General features: G+C 37.5%; 1 protein-coding gene and 1 long non-coding RNA gene across 4 annotated transcripts; one reads left to right on the forward strand and one right to left on the reverse strand.

Moving 5' to 3' along the window:
* Positions 1-497: 497 nt before the first annotated feature.
* LOC139961957 (uncharacterized) lies at positions 498-12,775 on the reverse strand. Its single transcript, XM_071961682.1, has 13 exons — positions 12,643-12,775; positions 11,931-11,970; positions 11,409-11,550; positions 10,228-10,381; positions 8,494-8,614; positions 7,547-7,791; positions 6,882-6,984; positions 5,802-6,270; positions 4,957-5,032; positions 4,480-4,549; positions 4,285-4,339; positions 3,561-3,637; positions 498-2,553 (listed from the first exon to the last, which is right to left on the reverse strand). Exons 1-13 carry the CDS (start codon positions 12,663-12,665, stop codon positions 1,279-1,281), a joined length of 2,850 nt encoding a protein of 949 aa, XP_071817783.1. The 5' UTR covers positions 12,666-12,775; the 3' UTR covers positions 498-1,278.
* A 2,255-nt stretch (positions 12,776-15,030) lies between these two features.
* On the forward strand, positions 15,031-23,138 carry LOC139961753 (uncharacterized). 3 transcript variants are annotated; one of them, XR_011790980.1, is made up of 4 exons: positions 15,031-15,230; positions 16,244-16,390; positions 19,615-19,699; positions 20,867-23,138. It is a non-coding gene; the product is annotated as an uncharacterized lncRNA (long non-coding RNA). The 3 variants fall into 3 exon arrangements; XR_011790981.1 differs by lacking the exon at positions 15,031-15,230 and adding an exon at positions 15,601-15,619; XR_011790979.1 differs by lacking the exon at positions 15,031-15,230 and adding an exon at positions 15,747-15,889.
* The last annotated feature ends 3,966 nt before the right edge of the window (positions 23,139-27,104 follow it).

Genomic DNA, 27,104 nt, shown 5'->3' on the forward strand with positions numbered 1-27,104 from the left:
TTGTCTGTGTTTCAATCGCTTGTCAAATGGAGTACCTCATCAGTGATCAAGCAGCATGTCTTCGATGGAGGGAGAAGCTTGTCTGTGATCCAGTAGCTAATCCCAAAACAGAGTACCTTGTCTCTGACTCAGCTGCCTTTGATTGAGTACCTTGTCTGTGAACGATTTTACTACTCCCGTGATGGGGAGGGGCATGGGGAGGGTGTGAAGCAGTCACCATCCCGAGGAACTGATCATTTGATAGAAATCTGAATCTTGTTGTCACCTGTGTACTCTATGTGCTATTTTGCTGACAGAAATTTTACAAAGTCGTAAAAATTTGATCTCAAATATGGCAATAAAATACCATATGGACAGCGGTGGATTTCATTGAAATAATATCAGTTTAAATTACTGTAAATAATAGCTGAAAATTATAGCACAAACCAGAAGAATGTAGAAAGAAAAATTTTGGCTATATCTTCATTTATTGCAAGTTACATGCAGGAGGAATTAAACTGTCAACAAGTTTGATGACTGTGAGAATCCTGCAACTACTGAATAACAGTCAAACACATTGAAACAGTATGTAGAAAATTTTCACATTCATTTGTGTGAACAGCAAAAAGATTTAAAGATATTTAAATTAGTAAAATAAGCAACATGTGAGATGTGATTTGTCAGGCTAAACATGGGCAAACTTGCAGCAACCAAAAAAGCATTTATTTTTCTATCATATTTTGATGGATATATTAAGTTAATTTTAAAAATACTATTTTTTTTCCAATACAGAAGTGAGTTTTGCAAAAAAAAAACAGGGAGCCTTTTCAATCTCTGTCATCCGTGTCAGAAGGCGTTAAATGCTATCATAAGTTGATAATTGTCAAATATTAATTTTAGTTAAATTCCATTAAAACAACTGGTACAACCTACTGTCTTACTAATGAATGCATAAAGCCATATGTAAACTAAGCATGCTGGGAAAATGTCCTTTCCGTTTGTTTGGATACATTTTAGCAAATTTGTTAACAATTTTTATTCAGTTTTCCTTGCCATAATATATAGGTTGATATGGGCAGTAAACTGTGTCAACCTTAAAAACAATTGTATTATCTCCATAAAGTTAGCTTTCCAAGTTTAATATAATATACATTTATTCACATGGTAAGTTCCATTTGTATCCTAACAAAGATCAGTTTGTGTTTTTACAGCAGCTGTTATCTTAAGCTAGCTCTAAGAAAACCAGAAAAGAAAACAAACCCAAAAAACATATTAACATGAACTTTCTGATTGGGCCTTTCAAACAGACTTGCAGGAATCGAACGTATCGGAATAGCTGGACTCTGCACTGAATAAGTTAACAGAATCGCTCAATGTGGAATCCTCTGTTTCGGGATTATCTGCTACCTGACTTTTGCATCTTTCATCGTCCTCTCTAGTCGCCTCTCCTGGTGCCATCTGGTTATCGTTGCGCTCGGCTACCTCTTCATCAGAACCGACATCACTTAGTGAAGCAGACGCGCCCCCAATCAATTCGATAACATCTATCTCCACTGACTCCAGACACTTCTCTTGGGGTTTGTCCAGAATGACTTTTGTTTCCAGTGCAGACTGTTGTCCATTATTCATTTCCAATGGACCCTTTTGAACAGTTGATGATTCATCCACTTCCCGAGTCAGTCCACCAGTTGTGATTGCTCGGTCTGTGTCGGGGCTTATTTGGCTACCTCTGCTGGCTGTACTAGATACAAGTCCAGAGTGAGCAATTCTTACTCCTTTCTCACTGTTGTTGTTGCTTACGATGCCCTTAGAACTTCCATCCTCTTCAGTTTTCATTCTGTCATCCCTTCTTTGCATCCCGTCTCTTTTGTTTTCGACTGGCATTTCTTCATAGTTACCTGACAGTGGATTTGACCTCCCAGCTAACCTCTGACCCTCTCGCCCATCCCACTGAGTACCCTTATCACAGCTTACTGTCTCCTCTGTCTGGGTACCACTGTCCTTCCAGCTCTCAATCGATATCCTGCAGTCACTCTGAGTACCCTGTTCTTTCACAGAGGGCTTTCCAATCTCACACTGTACCCCTTTCTGTGTCAGACCGTGCCCAGAGCTGACACGAACCTGACCTGCGACTAACTGCTCAGTGGATTGACCCCCTTCTGACTCAATGTGTCCGAGTTGACCCACATCTGACCCACTGGAGTACTCACTTATTTCCACTGGTTTGGAAATACTGTTTCTTACATCTTCCTTCAGATTCTGGTCAGCTGGTCTGGAAATTTCATTATTTTTGGCATCGGCAACATTTTCTGATGTCTTTTCTTGTCTTCCTTCTGGCGAGATTAAGGAAATACTCTCCAACGCTCGCCTCTGAACATCTCTAGAGTAAGGAGACAGTGGAGAAGCCCTCGTTTCAGGGATCCTCCGGTCGGTCTTTGTGTCACCCGCCTCTCGAATTGATGGTTTCTTCTTCTTCTCATGAGACAGACGAGGAGAAGGAGGCGGAGGTGAAGTGACACAAGAATCCGAAGATCGCGAGAGATGGGATGAAAGAGATCCAGATTCCTTGCAAGACTGCCAAAAAAAATCAAGACGATAGAAACAAACAATTGAAATGTTGAAAGGTTGGTGTATGGAATTGAACAATATCTACAGTTTAGCGCCAGTAAAATAAATTCTCTAGATATCATAGAGGATGATGCCTTGATGCAGTTTAAATCATTAAACCTACATTGTATGTTGCTAATGCACATCAGTTTGCCCTCAAAAAGTAAATTCATTGTTTTCAGGGATGAGCCTGACTTTCCAAACAAAATCCTTCAAATATTTAACTTGCGGGGAGTAAAAGGACGACCTTGATGTGCAAGCCAAAACAGTTGAGGTTCAGTCTGGGCTGTGGTGGGGGTGTCCAGGGGCAAACAGTGGGCTACGTACCTTAACATGTTGACTGACTAGGCATTAACTGATTTAGAGTAAAACTATGTAGCCTGCAGGGACATGAAACATGTTATTTTGATTCATGATTATTGAATAAAACTCACAATCAGAAACATTGCATTTTGATAAATTTAAAAGAAAGCTAGTCTAGGCTAGGCTGTTCCTTGCATTCCTATGATACTATTTCCTCAACAAACTGATGTTTTATACCAGTGGTTCCCAACCTATTTGGAAAAGCTACCAATACACCCTCTCCTCTCTGGTCCATTAGCTGTCCCCTCTGACTCACCTCCATCCCGTCCCCCCCCCCCCCAACACACTCCTCGGGCCTTGATGGTGTGCTACTTAAAGGCTGTTGAAATGGTAAACTACATTAAGACTGTATTAACCAGACATTTCTCATCTGAGTAACCCCTGGTCCCAAATGGCTGAATATTACAGGTTTTCCTGTCACTTGTGTCGTATGGGAATCCTGTACATATCACTTTAGAATCCTGTGATAATAATTATCGTCTTCTTCACACTGAGTACATGATACTGCAAATGGCTCTAATATCATTCAATTATCTGAAATATATTGACTTTGCTGTGGAATGACAGTCTTATGTAAAAGGGACATGCCCATGAGTGAATTCCCTACTTACATCTTCTTGAAAGCTTTCTATAAATAATGTATCTAGCTTTCTCTTCTTCAGTGATGAGGGTAGCTCATCAAAATCATCTGTAGAGAATAAAATAATTTTATAGAGTAGTTGATGTAGCTATTAAAATACATTGTCGGTTGTAATAACATGAGAGAATGGTACCTGCACAATGCATGCATACTTTAATTACAATTGAGCTGGTATGTAGTACTTTATATTTAATGTAGGCATGGTTACACTGTTTACTTTCCTAGAGATGTAGACAAGGGGTACACTGTATATTTCACATGATATGCAGGGACTCGGTACACTTTGTTATGCATACAATGATATATGCAGAAAGGCAACATAGATAAAAAGCCTTGTTTTATATTTGCAATTGATTATATGAAAAACAAGTAAAGCATGGATCACTCAGAACACAAAAGAGGATCAGCGATTGTGACCTTGCGTGGTATTTAACTGAACAGAAAACGGCCACTGATTTATAGATGGTGCTAAACACTAAGGGAACTGTGTACTAGGTATTCTGTTTGATTATTAAAGGCAGTGATGAATACTAGCATTGATTTCAACATTGGCTTTTGCATCTTAGAAGCAATTTATAACATGTGTAATAATTTCAACATGATCTTCACGCTATCCCAGTAAAACTCCATTTCACACCACATGCAATGCATAAGCATAGCATGCAAAGTTCCCATATATCATACTCTGTACTCACCAAGCCCTCCCGGTGAAGAGTAGCCTCTGTTGAGATCAGCATCCAAGTTTAAAACCTATCGAAAGAGAATATGTAAAACCAAAAAATTGTACAGTTTACAAACAGTATTTAGCCTTAACACATGAAGTGATGTGTCTCTATAAAAACACTAATTGAGAAAAAAAAGTTCGAAACAGGAAAAGAGTCTTTTCTCACCTCCCTTAAGACTGATCTAGGAAATCCATCTTGTAATGAACTTAAGCTGCTGCTGCTAATACTAGAGCTTCTGAAAAAAAAACAAGATGAACTGTGTGAATAAACAATTTCATCTCAAAATGAAAATCACAATGTAAGAGTTTTCAGCTTGGCTTATCTTCCTAAGGAAATTAAATATTCTGCAAAAATTTGGGAGTTTGTGTTCATTATATGTTCATCTCAATCAGGACAATGGTGATGCCTGGGTTAGTATTTTCTTATAATTATTCTATCAATATTTGAGTAAAAATTCTCTAGTAATGTACATAAGTCCATACAGGTGGATAAACAGATATGATGACATCACTGTGAATGTTACGACCAATCCTGTTAATACAAGGATGACTTTCACAATGGAGATGACTCTGAATAGATATTAATAAAATAAACAGAGGAACAAAAGAATCTTAAGTGAAATAGCAAACTCTTTACTAATACCTGTTCTTGTTAGTTCTTAATCTGGATAAGTCTTCTGACCGCATGCCTGGAGACTGAAGGGTTCTTTGAATATCTCCTGAGGAGAAAGTGAAAGGGGCATCCAATGAATGCAAGATAACATTAGTAAGATATATTTTTTCGTCACTTTCATCTCACAGTTTTTTCTGTCTAATTTGCTCTTTTCATTGTTCCATTGTCCAATTAAAGTGTCCATCTGTCAGTCTGTCTCTCATTTTAATTTGATGTGATTCCTTTTTCATTTCTATTAGCCCATGAAGAAGAAGGCCACTAGGAAGGAAATGTTACTTGGGCCATTCAACTTTTATAAAACATTTATTTTTGCATAGCGCCCTCTATTTTCAAAAGTTTGTCTACCATCATCAATACAATGAATTAAGCCCCCCCCCTCCTTTCCCCCCAAAAAGAAGTTATAATAGTAATAAATAAAGTATTTCAGACATAACAAGGCAAGTCACCAATCACTTAACTATTTTTCTGTTATAAGCAGAATATTCTATTCACTTTACATGTCTTAATTTGGAGGCCTTAATATCTGCAATAATGTGGAGAATAACAACCTCCAGAAATTCCAGTTCAGTAACTTTTAGTTATCAGCAGAACTGATGATTACTCCACTTCACAATCTCATCCTTGATTTCAATGCAGCTTTGAGGAAAACCAGATAGAATTGAAATTAGTGTATTTTCTAAACATTTCAATATATCAGGTTTTGTTGCTTCTGAAATCCCCTCCACCCCACTCCTCCTCCCTGGCCTGAAATGTTTTAGATTTAAATTATATAGATATAGATATAAAAATGTATGTGATGTGTTTTAGTGCAGTACCTTCATTTGGTGATTCTTGTTTGCTGACTTCTTGTTGGTTCAGTTCTTGACTTGGAATGTAGACGACACTCTCTGGTGATGTGAAGTTAGTCGTTTCATGACATAACAGATCAACTGGAGATTCTCTCCCTGGTATCGCTGTCGGGGAGTCCTCTTGGTTGTTTCGTGGACCACACCTGCCGAGGGTGTAGACTTGATCATCAGGGACACCGTGGGTGCAGAGTTGTCCACCAGGAACACCAAAGGTACAGGGCTGACCACTGGTTACATTCTTTACTTCTTCTCCTGCTCTGGTAGAATTGAATAAATTTCCTCGATTGCGCTGTGAGTTTTGCAAAGGGCAACAAGACTTGTGGCATGATGTTGTATAATTTTGATGTGTCTCGGTACGTTCTCTAAGTGAGCTACTTGCTTCGTTAGTCATGCGGCTGCTATGGTAACCTTGTCCTCTCTCATCTGGAGAATACATCTGAGAAATGTTGAAAAAAAATCAATTTACTACTGATTCAACATAACATGACTGTTACTGTGTTCAATTTGTTTCTCCCTTAATTAACCCTTTAGCTACTAAAATTAGGAACAAAATTGGTACATTGAATCGGTTGAATTTATCAAACCTTCATGGTCTTTAAAATATGATATTGTACAATATTCATTCAGGGAGAGCTGGAAAACTCCGTTTAGTGAAACACATACAAAACGCCCGTCTCTATTTCATTGGTAGTTCCTTGTGTCTATCTCATTTATGTGAAATGTTAAAGTTTTCATACAACTTAACCAGAGTCGAGAAGAGTTGTTTTATTTTTACGGTCAAGTCGAGAAATTACCAGTGATGACTTCACTCGCTCGAGTTGAGTAAAAAAACTTGAGTCGAATCGAATCAATCTGCTATCTCTATGGGTAAAAAGATTGACACACTTGTTCAACATCAAATCACGTTTGAATTATTTTTTGCGACTCTACGTCATAACTTTGTTACAACAATGTTCTTTTCATACAAACGTGAACACGGAAGCACCGAGAATTCCTACCATCTAGTAACGACTGATGTATTTTGAGAGTTATTTAAAGGTTACTTACTGTGCAATCATCTGAAGACTCTGAATCCAAGAACATTTCATTAGAGGAAGCTACAGTCGTTTCTCTTAGTTGCAAAGGTGGTCCTGAACAGCTCCCTCTAGTACTGAGATAAAAAAAAGAAAAAAAAAAGAACATAATGAATTAAAGACGTGCAATTGAAGCAGCTGAGTTTTTTGGGTTTTTTTCCTGAACGTATTTCATAGTAGAAAGTTAAGATTCAGTTTCAACATAACAAAAAAAAAAAAAAGTTTTGAACAGTTTAACAATCAGACTTTTGTATGTGATTGATAGCATCATGGGATGGAAAAATTTTACAATGAAAAAAGATGGATGATAAAATTTATCACCGACTAAACTTCATTTGGTGCAATGAAAAATCTAGAACAGTATCTAGAGTATCTCTACAATAGTTCAATTCATAAAATATCTGGAAATTCTTGTTCAAACGCAAAACTTGGATTTTAAAGGGAAATTGTTACCATCAGATGAACATGGATATAATGACACAAGAATTTCATGTATTCCTATTGTCACACTTTTACATTCATTTTTGTTAAAATTTTGAATGCACTTTATCTTTACCAACTGTTGTAATCATCTTTAACTGTATTCATGTTTAGGAAACCACTTTAATATAATTGGAACATTTTTACAGGACAAGTTACCTTTGTGGAGCGGATGAAGTGAACTGGAAAAAGATGTCTTCTGATGACCGCATCTGACCTATCAGCATACCCTCTGGAGGTCTCCTATGATCCACCAGCACCCCCTCAGGTACCTTCCTCTGGCCCACCACTGTACGCTCTGAGGACCTCTGCTGTCTCCTGGGCTGGCTATCTGATTCGGCTGACGCACAAACTGAACTCATTCTTGTATCTCTAACTTGACTGGCCACAGCTTGGGATCTCACCTGAACATGGAAAAGTGTTAACGGTGTCAAGACTCACAACATGTATGTCAACAGTATTGACAAAAATGTGATATATCAACATTTGGGTGCTTCGTATCACACTTTACATGGTTCAGTCATGGATATTACTTAGGTACCCTATATCATCACATGGATAATATAAGTGTCATCATCTGGTTAGTATTAGAGTCATCGTGTAGTTAGTACTGGAGTCATCACATGGTTATCGCTCTGGGGGTTAATGTGTCCATATATGATTCATACAAGAGTTACAGCATGGTATAATATTATAGTTATCACATGGTTTGCATATTAGTCATCACATGGTTAGTATTAGAGTCATCACATGGTTAGTATTAGAGTCATCACATGGTTAGTACTACAGCATTCCCTTGGTTTGTCCCTCTGGGGTTTAATGTCTCCATACATGATTCATACACATGGTTTGCATATTAGTCATCACATGGTTAGTACTAGAGTCATTGCAAGGTTAGTATTAGAGTCATCACATGGTTAGTACTACAGCATCCCTTGTTGGGGGTTAATGTCCCCATACATGATTCATACAAGAGTGACAACAATGTTATAGTCATCACATGGTATGCACTAGAGTCATCACACAGTAGAGTATCAGAGCTCCTACATGGTTATTATGAATTATGAAGTCCAAACACTAAACTGATACTGATATTTATTTCATACCTCATGTAATCTTTGATCTGGGTAACCTGTAAACGGCTGTATTTGTCTGTGTGACATTAAACTGCTTGATATATGTGACACTTGGCTGGAAGTATGACTATGATGCAACTCACGACTTGAACTTCCATGTTAAAAAATAAAGAAAAGGAAAAGGAATCCATAAGTGGTAGAAGCAATGTATGCTAAATCTAATGAATACAAATATATTCTGGAAAATCCTTATATCATATTGGCATGACTATACACTAATGAAGATAATTAGAATATAAATCTTCAGTAACCATCTCTGAACCAACTGAGGAAGAATGTTGAGACCTTAATTGCTACAATTAGTCAATTTAGTGCTGAATATGCTAAGTAATGTTTCTGAGATCCTTAGATCATATAGGCATCATGTACGACTGTCACATAAAAAAAACCCAATAATTTAGTGTTCATGCCTCCTCTGTATCCAATATTATATATGATGCCTTAGTAGGCGGACGTTTGATATTGAAGTGTCATAGTCCAATTTTTTAATTTTTTATTAGCAATTCTTGGTATTACAAATACTCACCTTTAAAATATGCTTTCCAGACTTAGATTGTTTTATAACATTTAATAAATCATCAATAGATGTTCCCACAACTATCAGTCTACATCTTATTAAGGTTGCATTGTAACTGAAAATTTCCAAACCAGTTAAATGATAAGATTAGTATAACCCTCAATGTTGGTGTTCTATTGCACCAAATCTCTCTCCTACAGTGTACATATTGGTCATTGTTACTTTGCTACATTTCTTGATTTGCTGTTCGGACGACCAGAAAGAACCGCCTGGTTGTCGTCAGAAATTTCCTTGGTGTCTTTAGGTCTAGCTAGATGCTCTATTAATGTAGGCTTGACCACACCCTTCTAAGTTAATGTAAGAACCTTCAGTACAAGGAAAGCTCCTTCCTACTGCCTGCAACATCAATTGCTGCATAGAAATATGTACTTAGTCATGGCAAAAAGTATTGTCGACCCACCTCTGAGGTACAAACCAGCCCGTAAGTAATGTTGATGTCATAGAGTGTGGAGATGTAGGCAATACATAATAACAATGCTCATGAACATGATGGTCACCTTTAGATGGCCTCTATCTCTAAGGTATACTTACATATCAGGGATACCATCACTGAATTGTAGCAATGATGGTGTAGTGAGAGATGCAGGCACAGATACAGCATATATGATGCCTTTAAACATGATGGTCACCTTTAGATGGCCTCTAGCTCTTAGGTATACTTACATATCAGGGATATCATCACTGAACTCTAGCAATGATGGTTTAGTGAGAGATACAGGCACAGATACAGCAGAAAGATGCCTTTAAACATGATGGCCACCTTTAGATGGCCTCTATTTCTTAGGTGTACTTACATATCAGGGATACCATCACTGAATTGTTGCAATGATGGTGTAGTGTGAGATTACAGGCACAGATACATTAGAAAGATGCCTTTACACATGATGGCCACCTTTAGATGGCCTCTATGTCTTAGGTTTACTTACATATCAGGGATATCATAACATATCATAACATGATGGCCACATTTACTGATTTATCATTCATTGGTTTACTTACCTAGGGATATCATCACTGAATTGTAGCAATGATGGTGTAGTGTGAGATTACAGGCACAGATACAGCAGGAAAATGCCATTAAACATGCTGGCCACATTCACTGATTTATCATTCATTGGTTTACTTACCTAGGAATATCATCACTGAGCTGTAGCAATGATGGTGTGGAGTGAGGAGATGTCGGTAAATCAACAAAGTTATGTCTCTGAAAGTGGAAACCACCCATGGAAGATGGTCTCTCCATATTAACCTTGCTCAGGTGTTTTGGTTTTTTATTTGTGTCTGAAGAGAATCAAAGTTTAGTGACAAAAAAGAAAAATCAAACTTTAAAAAACTATTTTAAAGAATGTTTTATTTTCAATCTAAATTAAAGTATGTTTCATATTCAATCTAACCTGAACATCTATAATATAGTGTTTATTTCTATCACTCTATACAACTGTATCAGTGAATTGGAATACATGATAAATACATTTCTGCAAATAGGTGTTTGATCAGTCATAAATTTGAGAATTTATCCCAAAAAACAGAAAATTAATGGACAAAAATAGAAAGCCCAAAATATGTGTAAATTATGTTGAACAGCATAGGTGTTCAGGTCATAGTTATATCCGTAAGCCTTAATGAATCAAATGCTCAGAAATGCACACCCTGTTTCCACATCAATGCATCATAGAACATCTCACAGATTTCTCTAACTCAGTCATCACTGTTTGCCCCTGGCATTCTAAATTGTCAGATAATGGTCGCTCATGGTTCTAATTTCAACTAACTTGTTACAGTCTTTCTTTAAGTTGTTATCCACACAAAGATATTGATAAAAATAATATCCATTTAGAATAAACAAAGGAAATAATAGCATTGCTAACATTTCGGTGACCTAGGAGTCTTAGCTACAAAAGAAGTAACAGTTAAAGTAACCACTTTACAGGGGCGCAATGATGTATACTTCAGGGAAGGGGGAGCTTTAGCAACCTAACAGGAGAAACTCAGTGGGTCCCCAACTGTCACCCCCAGCCCCACCCCCTACCGGTAGAAAAATTCTAGTGCATAGTACATAAACTTATATCAGGTATATACAGTACAACACATAAATAGTCAGAAATTCTTGAACAACAATATTTCAAAAGTTGGAAAATGTGTTACTATTTTGCATCTAAGCATCCTTCACTGACTAAAATTGCCTATAGGGGAGAGGTGGCTCCAGCTCTTAACATCATAACATATAAGCCTCCTCCCCCCTCCCCCTCCTCACAGTTCACAAATGGTGGTAGCACCCCAGCTAATAGATGGAAACAATTAAACATACCTGAGTTCTTGAATTGCTGAGCTGTAAGATGAGCCATTTGTAAAGATATCAGATCTAGGCTTGATGAGGGGTGATCTTTACTTTCATCGTCTCTTTTATGTAACTTCATCCTCCTGGCAGATTTCTGCTTCTCAAAGAATTCCTGAGAACATGAGTGAGTTTGTAATAATATCTTATAAAAACAACAGAATACTTATCCAAGTCTAACTATTGAAATAAAACTCTAGAAAGGATGTGGGCAGTTGTAAACTATTTTCTAACTTGTGTTTTTCAATGGCCATTAGTCCATGCTCCCAGATGCAAAGGTATAGGAGGAGTCTAGGCATAGGTATTATATCTGGGCATGGGGTTAATGTAGTTGACCAAATAATGATTCTGTCTTCCTTTTCACTATGTCCTCCACTACATTGTACACAATGATGGACTGAAGCGTTTGTCTGTAACATTGAATTTTATTGGTAAATATGATGGAAGAGCTCTTGGTGATGCATTTTTCTGGCAAATAGAAGGGAAAAATCAAACCTTTTGACGCTTCTTCTCATCTTTCATTCTCAAGCGGTTCCTGTATTGTATAAACAAAAACAAATGTACAGTAACTGAAAATATGTTAGGCTAATATTAAGTAGCTAGTAATGGTTGCTTAACACAATGTAAGCCTAAGGACAGAGCTTTTCTATGCTAATGAATATTACTATCATCTGTTTTGATCTTGCAGTTATGTTTTAGTAACCTATTTTAGACATAGGCTAAGCATTACACCTTATAAAACGAACTAGACTATCTTCTGCTAGGTCTAACGTTGCATTGTTACTCAGGCTCTAGGAATATTACTGTTGTTAGGTTAGGCCTAGCCTAACCTTAGGTAAGATCAATCAATGGTTGCCTAACTTAAGACTGGTAAGCACTTTAATACGCGTAGTGAAGTTAAGTTAAGCAGTGGGTGATTTACTACTTATTACAGTAACATTAACGATGACATATCGAAACTGTCGATAAGGCACACCCTTCAGGCTATAGTAAGGCCCGGGTTTATGCTTAGCTAGGTCTGAGTCTGACGTTAGGCCTTACTAAGTTAGGTTTAACTTAGTTAAGCCTTAGGTTAGCTCAAGGCTCTAAGACTGGGAGTCTAACGTTAGGTCACTACTGCATAAGCTTGGATGTAACAAGGTTAAGTTTAACTTGTTAACACATTTTTGTAAGGTTACAAATATAGTTAAATCAAATCTCCAAATACCTAGTCCCGCCGACCCAATTCATCTTCCTGAGTAATTGTGCAACCTGTTGCCAGGACACTATAGTTATCTAATTTCCCATGCAATAAGTTGCACTGAAAAGTTTTTGGCAAATGTCATATCTTCTCTTGTACTATTTTTGTAGAGTACAACAGAAACTACGGAAGAGTTGAAGGGACAAATAACACACTTTCGTCAACCATTAACCTTACTGTTTGGGCAATTGGTACTATCTTAAAACTACGTCACAAATCTTTAATTTATCGTTTAACGAGACATACGAACCCTGCAAACCACTGTTACCTGTTGAGCACATTGAGCAAAACTACTTAGAAACACTAGGGTTCAAATATTCAAACTTTTTATGTTTACGAGTGTAAGTGACCAGTTCGAACTTCTGATCATTGGCAAGCCCTGGCTTTCGAAATATTATAATGTAGCATCAAACTGACTGTCACGTGTGTAAACGTTGTGTCGTATTATTTATGTGACACTGTCCTAAATTGTTTGTTCACAGTGACAGAAAAAGTGGACGAAAATGATGAAAAAGGAAACGGTTATTGTTATCTAGTTTCGTTAATTTTTTGGGATTAGATTATAAACCACTGTGGGTTACATAAAGTGCTGCAGGCAGTACCCTCCTGTTAGTGCGTCACCTGTCTTGACACATTCTAAAAGTAATCGGCAATTGCTATTATATAAATATATAGAATTGTCGACGTTTTTGTCACCTCTTCTCCCACTCCCCACACATGATATTTAACTCTTCCGTCGCCTGTTACCCTTTCCCCTCCCCTTTTTCTCTACGACCATCCAGCCCGAGAAACAGATTTCCCTATAGTTGAGGCAGTATTATTCATCATAGAGAAGATCATACAGTCAATGGTATGTATTAGCATCTGTAGCTGCAGATGGAGTGGAGTTTTATGGAAAGCCGTTTTAACATTTAATAAGGAATTTCAGATATCTCGAAATAATTTCAGATATTTCAAATTAAATTACAGATATCTCCAATTTATTTAGGATATCTACAAATAATTGCAAATATCTTAAAATCAATTTCAGATATCTCGAAATACCAGAGAATTTCAGATATCTGAAATAGAATTTTAGATATCTGAAATAGAGTTGCAGATATCTCGAATTCAATTGCAGATTGCGGATTGATAAAGTATACCATTTGTATTAGAAACCAATACTTCATCTAGCCAAGGATCTGCAGAATTATTAGTCTCCAGTAGTTCTTGATTCAGTGGTCCATATTCAAATCATGTTGAGTTTTCAGGAACTATTACCAGTTATGCAACGAGTCAGGACTAGAGTCACTAAATTTCAGAGAAATTAAGTAACTCAAACACAATTTCATGGACATTTTCCCATAGATCTAGATAATGCAGTGACCCAAGTCCAAGATTCAACTCAAAGTAGGTTTCATAAAAGTGATATCTTGATTAAGAATCGAGTCCAATCAATGTGATATGTAATATAGTAAAGCAAGGTTCTTGTCACAACTAAAAGAAAAGGTTATGTTGGTTATAGGAAATTTGAAGCTTTTGAAAAAAAGGTACCAGCTAAACAAATCACAATGATATATTCCATATTTCAAAAAAGAGTTGGGTGGGTGGGGGGACAGTCCACACAACCCATGGATTTATGCCTTAGGGAGAAAAGGTTTTTCATTAGCTACAGAAAACGAAAAGTGTACTGTTTCATCAATAGGTGCTGTTCTTTTTAAGAAAAGAGGCTCTTTAGAGGTTCCCTGTCACTGTGACCCACCCCCCCCCCCACATTCAAATTGTTTTCAGACTAGAAGGTTTTTCTATAGAATGTTGTAAACATTTTCATCTTTGCGTTCAAACGTTTTCATCTTCATAAGGTTCACATGATAAGGTTTAAAAAATCACTCAGACCCTCTAACTTAATAGAGAGCATTTGTGGAGGGAATGGACATTGAAAGCGGATGGTATGATTTTCCAACAGGACATTCAAAAAAGGACGTAAGCAGAAACTTGCGTGTAGACCTAATTATAGCCTAAATATGCATCAGATTGCACTATTCCATATGCAGAATTTAAGCAATTTATAGTATTTTTCATAGCTCATTAATGTAACTCATGGAATATGTCAGTAAATTTCGACGTATATTTGTCGCGATCGCCAGGCCTGACAAGCGGAGCGGCGGGGGGGGGGGGGGGCGTGGGGGTTACGGAAAAGGCTGTCCGCGAACTCGCTCATGATCCCCGTTTGGTCGACCAGTACCATATATATTATTAACCGCCCTCGAATATGCGGCGAGGATAAGAAAGATAGTGATCAGGAGTTAGTGAAATACTGAATAAAGTGCCAGGGGTCTGCGTGGGGGTGAGGGTGCTCACCCCAGACATTTGCACGTACGGTGAACGTCACGCGCACACGCACACACTACGAGTACGAAGGCCAGATGAAAAGATGGCGCGGTACTATTACTGAGACCGCGTCTCATAGCAACTACAGAAAATGCTCTTCTGCGGTGCATTGTCTAAGCATCTTACTGGAAATCAAGGATCTGCAGTTTTATCATTAAAATTTGGGACGTTTTATATGTCAAATAGTAAGTAGTATTAATGCAGGTGCTATTCGATTATTAGCTAGTGAACTTGTAACGATAGGACGACAACGTACACTGCGTAGGCTACGACTAAAAGAATCAATGTCAGTATGAATATTAACACTAGGCTGCAGCTATTATTAAGAATGAACAGACTCGCATGAATGTGGTGTAGCCTAACATCATACATGACAATGCATGCTTGCATTGTTAATGTTATTGGCAGGACGTTACTAGTGGCCCTGGGGTCCCACAAGGGTCTGTTTTGGGTCCCTTGTGTTTTGTTGCCTATACATATACAGTATATGACATTGACGGAGATACAGTATATCGTCTACAGCTAAGAAGTTTGCTGATGACACCAAACTTTTCTTCTGAGGTCTCTTTCAAAAGTGATTCAGACTCAGTCAGAGATTGAGAAATTTCAAACGGATTTGGATAAGGTTTTTTCCTGGTCTCCGGGATGGCAAATGCTTTTTAATATGAATAAATGCAAGTTGATTCATATTGGTAGAGAAGTAACCAAAAGAATACCTACAATCTTAATGGTGTGGAGTAACAGGAGGTCTTTGTTGAAAGAGACTTAGGTATCTACATTGACTCATCTCTGCAACCTTCTAAACATTGTCTCGAAGCTGCTAAAAGAGGTGATAGGGTTTTAGGTATGATCAAGAGAAACTTCAGTTTTCAAACTATGTTTTTTTACACTTCCAAGTGCTACTTCATTGGGCAAGAAATGGATACTTTGATATGGAATGCCATGTATATGATGTTGTAGAGTCATATACATTAATTATAAGAAAGCCAGAGTTTTACTTATCACTGTACTTGGCCATTATTCAAAGTTAATGTTAAGAGCTATGTGATGATCAAGTGTAAGGCTCATGATGAGTATTTTGAGCTGTAGATGTTTATAGATATTGATAAAGTCAACTTTGCTGTTCCAACAACACCATTACTAGCTGCACAACAGTATTTCAATGTGCTGTAATCTCATTCATTTTCTCTTTCATCAGACAGGACAGCCCCTAAAGCAGCCAGCATTGTCACACAATAATAATTATGCCAGACCCTGCAACTTTATTCAACGATGGCTCATATTTTGTATTGCACTAGAGAAGTGAGTGAAGAAGTACTATACGTAATGGATTGCTTTTTGAAAGGTAAAAATGCAACAAATTTTTATCTTTTGCTGTAAAGCGCTTTAGAGCAATTTTTTAATTGGATAAGGCGCTATATAAATTTCGTGTAATATATAATAATAATAATAATAACAACATTTTAATGAATATACTCTATGAATGAATGGCTTCTCCAAACTCATTAACTGCAGTTTTAGAACAAATTGTGAAATAGAAGTTAGTTATTGTCCTGAAACTAAATCAGTATTTATGAACTCCACCCTCACATTGGCTTTCTATCATTCTATGACCTCACCTTAAAAGAACAGAAACAAGTTGCTGAGGTTGAAGAGTGAGCAACTTTAAATTATTTAAATTATAAAAGAAGAAATCAAATTTCAACTTGATGATAAAGAATGGGATGATTGAATGGGTAGGTGTGGATACCTCTCAGCTACCTCAAAGAGGAAAAGTGGAAGTAATACCCATCACCTTAGAGCTTATACCATCACAGACTTGTAAACACTCACTAAGTAGTACATGTAGCTTATTTGATAGTGAAGGTCCACTCTATAGTTTCCATGAATCACAGGTGACTGTTATGGAGCCATCCAACATATAAGCAGTATTATTTTCAACTTGCACAACAAAATGACAGTTGCATCTTTTTGGGCATTTTTTTTGGGCTGTTCAGCAAAGAAATGCTACAAGATGTGATTTTGATGTGACGTTGTCACAACGTGTCACAATTTGTCGCAAATCTGTATTTACTCAGTCGTTGTCGTTGATGTTGTTGCAAGTTTTGGTTTTCTTTCCCCACTCGGTCATCCAGGATGCGCCGCTGTCAAGTTCATGTGATGGTATGGAACCAGGCCAACAGGTATAGGAAATAAATTAAATATCAAAAGCAAAACAAAAGTGCATCTTGGGAAATAATAGCAACCGAAATATCATCATTTACTCACGGTGGATTTATATTGCAGACTTGAGGTTTCTGTACTATCTATGAGGACATTATTAGAACAAACATCAGTAGAAACTGAAGTTTTCTTACCTTGTTTACTTCATCCATTTTCATTTTTCTAGGTGGTGGAGGGTGATGTGTGTGCGGAAGTGGGGGGGGAGGGGGGTGGGGTTAAATGCCACCCTGAATATTTAAAATATGCAAACAATTTAAAACCACAGATAGATCAAATGTAAGAGACGATTAAGATGTCTTACTTTACTTTGCATATTGCAGAAGGGACAGAGGTGATCAGGCTAATTAGCCATGTGAAGTTGCACCTCTTTTGGTCGTGGGTTGGAGGGGGAGAAATACACCAAGGGTTTCGTACAGATAATATTGCATAATATTGCGTTCACCTGGTGGTAATTGGAATGGAATATAAAGTGTAGTAGGTTAAATGCTTCTTCACAAAATTGATTGATCTTTTATTTTAGCTTTCAATTCAGTCTTCATCTCTGAAATGCGCTCTCAACCGATTCTCCATTCAGTGATAAAAACGACATCTGGAGTCTACTTTAAGTCTCTGCTTGTTTGTTTGTTTCTGTCCTCTTTAAATCTGAGTCTCAATGTCTGCCCCATCCATGTTTTGCCAAGCCAAGCATCATACATTTACGGACTAAATTGCACCCATTTCGACGGCGCTGAAGTAAAACTCATCAAAATGTTTTTAGGGAACTATCCAGTAGCTACTTGATCAGATACAGATTATTTAAACAAGGAGTGAATTGCTACCAGCCACTCTACTGATTGCCCGTTTGACTGCCAGTAATCAATGTGGTTTGAATACCCTCAACAAACTCTCTATGCCTTGGCTTTTATGCTCTCCGTCTTTGGCCTATGAAAAAATGGATACCAAAGCTAAAAAGACGAAAACACAACCCACATGCTGTAAAATGCTTTTCCTTTACACGCTAACAGCAAAACAGTGCTTAAAAATGCTAGTGTGGTGCTCAGATGTTCAAACCGGTGATCAGACAATTTTAAATGCACGATAATTTTTCTTTAAGTCTTCAATATTTATAGAAAAACATTAACCAATCAGTTTTCAACAAAATGTCCTGCCTAATGTACAATGCTCTAATCTTCCGGACGATTCGACCAATCAGCATTCACTCCAGGACCATGTTAATTTGTCACATTTTGTGGCATTCTTTTCCTCTACTTCCTTGGACTCTTAAAAGCCATTGTTATTAAATGAGATATTAAGCTGCTTTGAACTGTTGAGAGAAGAGTGAACAAACAAGAAATTTAAAAGGAGACTATGAAACAAAGAGATAGCAGTACAGTTGCCTTTAGTTTAAATTGGTCGTAATTATCGTAAGGGGCGTTTGTGACGGTCAATGATTACTTCCCCTTCCTGGGTTTTGATAAACCGTTACAAGTTTTTGTCACTGGGTCCTGTCTTTCTTCCAACCTGTTGTTGACAAATTTACCTGTTTAGAGTTCCTCCTGTCAAGAGTTACAAGTCTTACTTTTTATTGCTCTTTGAATTGCGTGGGTGGGTGGGTGAGTGCGTGTTTGTGAGTGAGTGAGCAAATTAAGTATGTCGCAAACTCCTCCAAGACCCAAAGTCTTGTCAAGTTCAAGTTTGGTGGGTGGGTGGGTGGGTGCCTGACCATCTTAACTCATGCCTGCGTGGTTGATGACGTCAAAGAGGTCGAAGGTCAAGAAATCTTAACAATGGTTTTTAGCCATTTTCTGCATGCCAACTTGTTGGACAAAGGCATTAAACCACATTATATGTAGAGAATGAAGAGACAAAGTTTAAAACGAGACAGATGTAGCTGTTTAGGCTTGTAGTTAACTGGTCAATTGAGTTAAAGTTAAAATTGGTCTAAATTGTGCAAAAGAGTGTGTCGTGAACTTCTCCTAGACTATAAGTCCGATCAGGTTCATACTTGGTGGGTAGTTGCCTGACCATGTACTGTAAACTTGATCTTAGGTGATTGGTATAAATGTCATAGGTGGAAGGTCAAATACCCAGACACTGTAGCCATTTTCTGCTTGTCAGTATGTTGGAAAAAGTCATTAAACCACAAAATATGTAGACTATAATGGGACAAATTTTAAATTTAACTTATTTAACTTATGCAGTTGTTAAGGGTCAAGGTCAAAGTTCATTGTAGATCCTTTCCATCATAGAAGAGATGAGATGCCATTGGATTGCCATCTTGTCTTATGTTTTAATCGTAATAGATGCTAAGATCCCATAACAAGGGAGTTTATAAGCAAGTTCATTCGTTTCTGTTTTTCTCGACAGGAAAGATGTGATTGATAAAGATGGCTACCTTCAAGGTATGCAAGGAATTAAGATGACTAATGAAGCAATCCATGACAGAATGAAGGTGAGATGACAAAACTATTAATTAATGGATCATTCAACTGTCAGTTTGAGTATAGTTTCATTAGTTTAATGTAAGTTTAATTGCTTTGTTCAAGAGCTGTCCTATTAAACATTGTTGGTGTTTAATATCATTAGATGCAAGGTTACTTTGCGACTAACATGCAACATCATGTAACCTGTTGAAAATTCCAAGTTTCATTGCTTACAATACATTTCGTGTTTAATAGAATGCTGAGTGAAACTACCCACTGCTGTGGGTCATGAAACATTTGGTGTTTAATCCGCAAGCTCCAGCTCATTCATTGAGGCTTTAATTTCAACTCCTTCTCAGATCTGTTCCTGTAACATGACTTGAATGAATTTCAAAACTAACCAATTAGTCTGTCTTGCGTACAAAGAATTACTTCGCTGCTAAATAAACCTGAGTGCGTGTAGCAGGAGTGTCAAGCATAAATCAGGGACGTTTAAATTTGGTTAAAATGTTCTATTTATGGTAGTTCGCAAGCGAAGATGAACATTACCTAACTTATATGGAATTGATACCAAGGTTTTGTATTGAATGAGTGCAGTTGTTGAAATTTATGTCCCCGCCAACCCCACCCCACCCCCGGAAAGAAGTATCCCTCACCGTGATGAAATGTCACTTAGTAATATTCAGTCTTACCGAAGGCGATGGAATACAACAGAGTTGAGGAGAGTGGATATTTCCTAACGTTAAAGAATACATCAAGTTTAGTTTCTTCGTCCTCAGATTCAGTGTAAAGTACATTTGGTGCATATTGTAAGGATAAATTACTAGTGTATTGGAAACAATATTATACCTGCCATTAGTTTTGCCATATGCAACTGTGCATTATTTTTTTTTGGGGGGGGGGGGTGTTTCCCTTAAATCGTATGTGCATTGTGTCACGTTTGTTTTGACAAATAAGGCTTTGTTCTGTGCAGTGATAATTTTGTCCTATAATCCCAGAGATATAAATATATTTAGAGGAAAATCTTGAAAAGGGTGTAACATTATTAACGTCGGGTCAGGTCAGATCTTTCTGGACAACCCTACACGTAAAGAGAGTAGGAGAGAATTGGTCTGGGAGGTTGGGAGGGGGGAGGGTGGGTCTTGGTGGAATATTTCTTATCTAGTAATTTTCTTTCATACTTTTTTTGTTGACAGAACCACTTATGGTGACCACCATGGAACAGCTCCCCAAATGACCTCCAGAAGACTTAAATTTGGAAGAGACTTAGGAAGATGACAAAACATCAGACAGAGACAATAAATTGGAATCCCAAGCCCCTGTAGCCGATTCAGATCCCTTCTCTAGTCTCATTATGAACATGACAGCCTCAATCTCATCTCCGAGTAAAGTACGGTCTAACTCTGACCAGATCAGGAAAGGCTTACCAGACTATAACCTCCTGAAGGCAGAAGAAGACAGCAAGTTCCAATTCAGGTAGCGACGTGCCCAACGCTTCATCAATCCAAAATGACAAGCCAATGGAAGTTTCCTTCAGAGGTATTAGAAATAGGACTAAAGTTGAAGAAGAATCGGAAAGTGATTCGATCCAGCTACCAGATAGTCCTGCCGGTCTCAAACTTTCAGGATCACAAACTTTTTGAGCCACCGATGTTGCAGCTTCTTAAAAGATATATGTATATATATATTATATATATATGATATATATATATGTAAGCTTTTCTACTTTAATTTTTGTATGACCATGTGTGTAAATATTGAAGCACTAAGGATATGCATTTCTTTTTCCTTGAAATAGCAAGAGATAAAATGGAGAATACTGTTATGAAAGCTGTACTTAAAACACTGCTTTCCTAAATTTTAAGGAACATTTTGGCAGAATTTTTCCTGGAGAAATCTACCTATATTTCATGCTTAGTCTTGAATACTTCTGCAATACCATAAGACCATCTCAGCCCTGCAGCTAAAAATACCGGTGTTTTTTTCTCTCTTGCATGTTTTCAAAGTGCTATTCTCAGGGGTATCGTGTTGAAAATTTTCTAAGATTTACAGATGGAAATTGTGAAAGGTTTTTTGTTAAGGATGGTCATGTGATGATGCAAGCATTTCTTGCATGAATTTCTTAAAAATTAGGATGTAAATTTACAGCACTGAATTCTTTAGCTGCTCCAGTCATTGAGCGGAGTCAAAGGTCAATTGAGGTCATCAGTGGCCAAAATACAAAAACCTCGTAGTCGAGTTTAGTGAACATCTGTATCGGTAAAATGTCATAGTTAGGTGGTAGGTCCCCCCTCACTGAGCATTACACTTGGAGCAGTTCTGTTAAGAGGTCAAATGTAAATTGGAGTCATCAGCTGCCAAAAGCCTGAAATTCTTGTCGACATATATAGCTTCAAAATCAGAGCTGCGATTATCCTCATGCTCAGAAATGTACAAGAACTGAATGTTCTATGAAGAGGTCAAAGGTCACTTAGGGTCAAATTCTGACCACCTTGATAACTCCAAAAGTTAAGGTCGGATGAATCGCTCACCTGGTATGACGGTGCCCCACTGTGAGTTCTCCATTGCAATCATTTCCTTTTCGTGAACATAATTTGATCAACTTCAGTTTTTGAATTGGCTCAAGTTACAGATACTGTAGATCTGAAGTAACCTTGAACAATGCATAAACAGTCAATCAGGAAAATGATATCTGCTTCAGAAGTGATAATCATGTGTTGTATGATCTTAAAACACACCTCAAGTGATCCCTGGCAGTTGTCACTAGTTGAGTCTCAAGGGGGTAAACAGGCTGTCTGAAAAGTTGCCTTACTCTGTGTAGTCTACATATACTAGATGCTTTGTTATTAAAAATATTTAAGTGTATTGAAGGGGTAATGTCCATTTGCTCATACATATTCAACATCTTTGGGTCTATATTTCACATAAAAGGAAGACTGTTCTTTCTGGATTTTAAACCATTTTTGGCCATAAAACTTAAAAACGTCATCAGTGACTGAATAGGTTGATGTCCAAAGAGTGAGTTTGTACACCTTCTTGTGGTCTAGGGAGCTTGAATTGTTTGATCATTTCTGGTTCTCACTTAATTCTTGAACAAATGTTAACTCACTTGACTCTACATCAGTCAGATAGTCAAGTGGGATTTTGTGCAAATTATATGGCAAGAAAATCAAAATTCTTTGCCCCCTATCTAGTGAATGCTAAAACTCCTTTCTTTGGTAGGTGTGATATAGATGCAATATTTGGTTGGCACTAAGTGGACATAGTTTATTTGCAAGTTTTGGTTATTTTTTTTTACTTGTAAGCTGCAAAAGAAAATGTGAAAAATCGGTGGTGAGTTTTTTTACTTTTGCTTTCACTGGAAGAATAAAAAAAAGAAGAGCATGATTTGAAATTGAACCAGGGACCTTGTGATGCTTATTTTTTTGTGTCTACCACCAGACCATTAGGTGAGATGCTACTGTTGGATGCATTTCAAATATTTGCTGCTCAGTATCATCGCAGACAGAACAACCCATTACACCATTTTGGTTCCCAATGAAATAATCTTCGTTTCTTACCTTTATATTTCCACCTGCTCCAAAGAACAGAAAATTAAAAAGGGTCTGGTTGGGTCTTGAACTCATGACAGTGTGTTTGTCTGCCTCTCCCAGTCCAGAGCACTAACCAACTGCGCCACAGCAACTGTTGAGAAATAAAGCTCGTTTCTAATATTTAAGGTTCATAATGGAAGGAAAGAGGTATAAGAATAGTAAAAGGAAAACTGCCTCAACTGGGGTTTGATCCCTAGACATTGAGTTTGTCTTGCACTCCAGGTACAGGCACTACCAACTGCGCCACTGTAGCTGTTGAGAAAGATTGCTCGTTCATAATATTTCAACTTCGGATGGAAGGTAAGAGGTATAAGAATAGAAAAAGGAAAACTGCCTCAACTGGGGTTTGATCCCTAGACATTGAGTTTGTCTTGCACTCCAGGTACAGGCACTACCAACTGCGCCACAGCAACTGTTGAGAAATAAAGCTCGTTTCTAATATTTAAGGTTCATAATGGAAGGAAAGAGGCATAAGAATAATAAAAGGAAAACTGCCTTAACTGGGGTTTGAACCCTAGACATTGAGTTTGTCTTGCTCTCCAGATACAGGCACTACCAACTGCGCCACTGTAGCTGTTGAGAAATATAGCTCGTTTCTAATATTTCAACTTCAGAATGGAAGGAAAGAGGCATAAGAATAGTAAAAGGTAAACTGCCTCAACTGGGGTTTGATCCCTAGACATTGAGTTTGTCTTGCACTCCAGGTACAGGCACTACCAACTGCGCCACAGCAACTGTTGAGAAATAATGCTCGTTTCTAAAATTTCTACTTCAGAATGGAAGAGGAAATCGCAAAAGATCAAAATGCGTCGAGCGCACTCTCTAGAAACTTATTTTGCTCAGTTGGCAACTTCAGAGGAACAATAGAAAAAATAGAAATTATATAGACAAAAAGCCTTTACCGGTCAGATAATTACACGAAGTTGATGTGTAACAAAAACAAGGGTGTCTTCTACCCCACGTCTAATTTTAATGTCGATGGGTGTTTCAGAGAGGACAAGAGAGGAGGCTGAAAAGAGGGGGTTTTCCAAATTTTGCACTTATAAAGAACACGTATTTCTATCTTGTACTTTGGGACCACGTATCTCCCGAACGGAAGCAGATATGGACCTGGGAGTTGCAGATTTGGGCTCCTGAGCATCGATTACTCCCTGTTACGTCTTTTGGGCTAAATCTATTTGGGGTCAATTTTTGGCAATTTTTATTTGCGCCAAAAATAGGTTTTTTGTCTAAAAAGTTAAAAAAGTACCTCTTTTTGGTACCCAATTCCAAAATAAACTTCAGATTCGTAATCAGCGTGTCGCGAACTACCAGAAAAGATACACATTTATCGATTTTGCGACAACAATTTTTTCCACCTCAAACTTGAAAAAGTAAGACCGAAAAACTTTTACGACGAACAAAGGATTAAAATCTTTTGTTGCCCCTAAAAGTTTTTCCGTTTTCTATTGTTCCTCTGAAAAGTTGCAAACTGAGCGAAATAAAAGGGCGCTCGACGCATCTTGCCAGTGATACGTGATTTCAAAGCAGTCAAATCAAACCTTTGTTTGTCATCTTGAGTTTTATCTTGACATTTATGAATAAATGGGTGAAATTTTGGCATTAATTTTGGCAAAAACACGTATTTCTATCTTGTACTTTGGGACCACGTATCTCCCGAACGGAAGCAGATATGGACCTGGGAGTTGCAGATTTGGGCTCCTGAGCATCGATTACTCCCTGTTACGTCTTTTGGGCTAAATCTATTTGGGGTCAATTTTTGGCAATTTTTATTTGCGCCAAAAATAGGTTTTTTGTCTAAAAAGTTAAAAAAGTACCTCTTTTTGGTACCCAATTCCAAAATAAACTTCAGATTCGTAATCAGCGTGTCGCGAACTACCAGAAAAGATACACATTTATCGATTTTGCGACAACAATTTTTTCCACCTCAAACTTGAAAAAGTTAGACCGAAAAACTTTTACGACGAACAAAGGATTAAAATCTTTTGTTGCCCCTAAAAGTTTTTCCGTTTTCTATTGTTCCTCTGAAAAGTTGCAAACTGAGCGACATAAAAGGGCGCTCGACGCATCTTGCCAGTGATACGTGATTTCAAAGCAGTCAAATCAAACCTTTGTGTGTCATCTTGAGTTTTATCTTGACATTTATGAATAAATGGGTGAAATTTTGGCATAAATTTTGGCAAAAACACGTATTTCTATCTTGTACTTTGGGACCACGTATCTCCCGAACGGAAGCAGATATGGACCTGGGAGTTGCAGATTTGGGCTCCTGAGCATCGATTACTCCCTGTTACGTCTTTTGGGCTAAATCTATTTGGGGTCAATTTTTGGCAATTTTTATTTGCGCCAAAAATAGGTTTTTTGTCTAAAAAGTTAAAAAAGTACCTCTTTTTGGTACCCAATTCCAAAATAAACTTCAGATTCGTAATCAGCGTGTCGCGAACTACCAGAAAAGATACACATTTATCGATTTTGCGACAACAATTTTTTCCACCTCAAACTTGAAAAAGTAAGACCGAAAAACTTTTACGACGAACAAAGGATTAAAATCTTTTGTTGCCCCTAAAAGTTTTTCCGTTTTCTATTGTTCCTCTGAAAAGTTGCAAACTGAGCGAAATAAAAGGGCGCTCGACGCATCTTGCCAGTGATACGTGATTTCAAAGCAGTCAAATCAAACCTTTGTTTGTCATCTTGAGTTTTATCTTGACATTTATGAAGAAATGGGTGAAATTTTGGCATAAATTTTGGCAAAAACACGTATTTCTATCTTGTACTTTGGGACCACGTATCTCCCGAACGGAAGCAGATATGGACCTGGGAGTTGCAGATTTGGGCTCCTGAGCATCGATTACTCCCTGTTACGTGCTTTTGGGCTAAATCTATTTGGGGTCAATTTTTGGCAATTTTTATTTGCGCCAAAAATAGGTTTTTTGTCTAAAAAGTTAAAAAAGTACCTCTTTTTGGTACCCAATTCCAAAATAAACTTCAGATTCGTAATCAGCGTGTCGCGAACTACCAGAAAAGATACACATTTATCGATTTTGCGACAACAATTTTTTCCACCTCAAACTTGAAAAAGTTAGACCGAAAAACTTTTACGACGAACAAAGGATTAAAATCTTTTGTTGCCCCTAAAAGTTTTTCCGTTTTCTATTGTTCCTCTGAAAAGTTGCAAACTGAGCGAAATAAAAGGGCGCTCGACGCATCTTGCCAGTGATACGTGATTTCAAAGCAGTCAAATCAAACCTTTGTTTGTCATCTTGAGTTTTATCTTGACATTTATGAATAAATGGGTGAAATTTTGGCATAAATTTTGGCAAAAACACGTATTTCTATCTTGTACTTTGGGACCACGTATCTCCCGAACGGAAGCAGATATGGACCTGGGAGTTGCAGATTTGGGCTCCTGAGCATCGATTACTCCCTGTTACGTCTTTTGGGCTAAATCTATTTGGGGTCAATTTTTGGCAATTTTTATTTGCGCCAAAAATAGGTTTTTTGTCTAAAAAGTTAAAAAAGTACCTCTTTTTGGTACCCAATTCCAAAATAAACTTCAGATTCGTAATCAGCGTGTCGCGAACTACCAGAAAAGATACACATTTATCGATTTTGCGACAACAATTTTTTCCACCTCAAACTTGAAAAAGTAAGACCGAAAAACTTTTACGACGAACAAAGGATTAAAATCTTTTGTTGCCCCTAAAAGTTTTTCCGTTTTCTATTGTTCCTCTGAAAAGTTGCAAACTGAGCGAAATAAAAGGGCGCTCGACGCATCTTGCCAGTGATACGTGATTTCAAAGCAGTCAAATCAAACCTTTGTTTGTCATCTTGAGTTTTATCT

The sequence above is a fragment of the Apostichopus japonicus genome, chromosome 20 (genome assembly GCF_037975245.1).
Source record: "Apostichopus japonicus isolate 1M-3 chromosome 20, ASM3797524v1, whole genome shotgun sequence".
NCBI lineage: Eukaryota > Metazoa > Echinodermata > Holothuroidea > Aspidochirotida > Stichopodidae > Apostichopus > Apostichopus japonicus.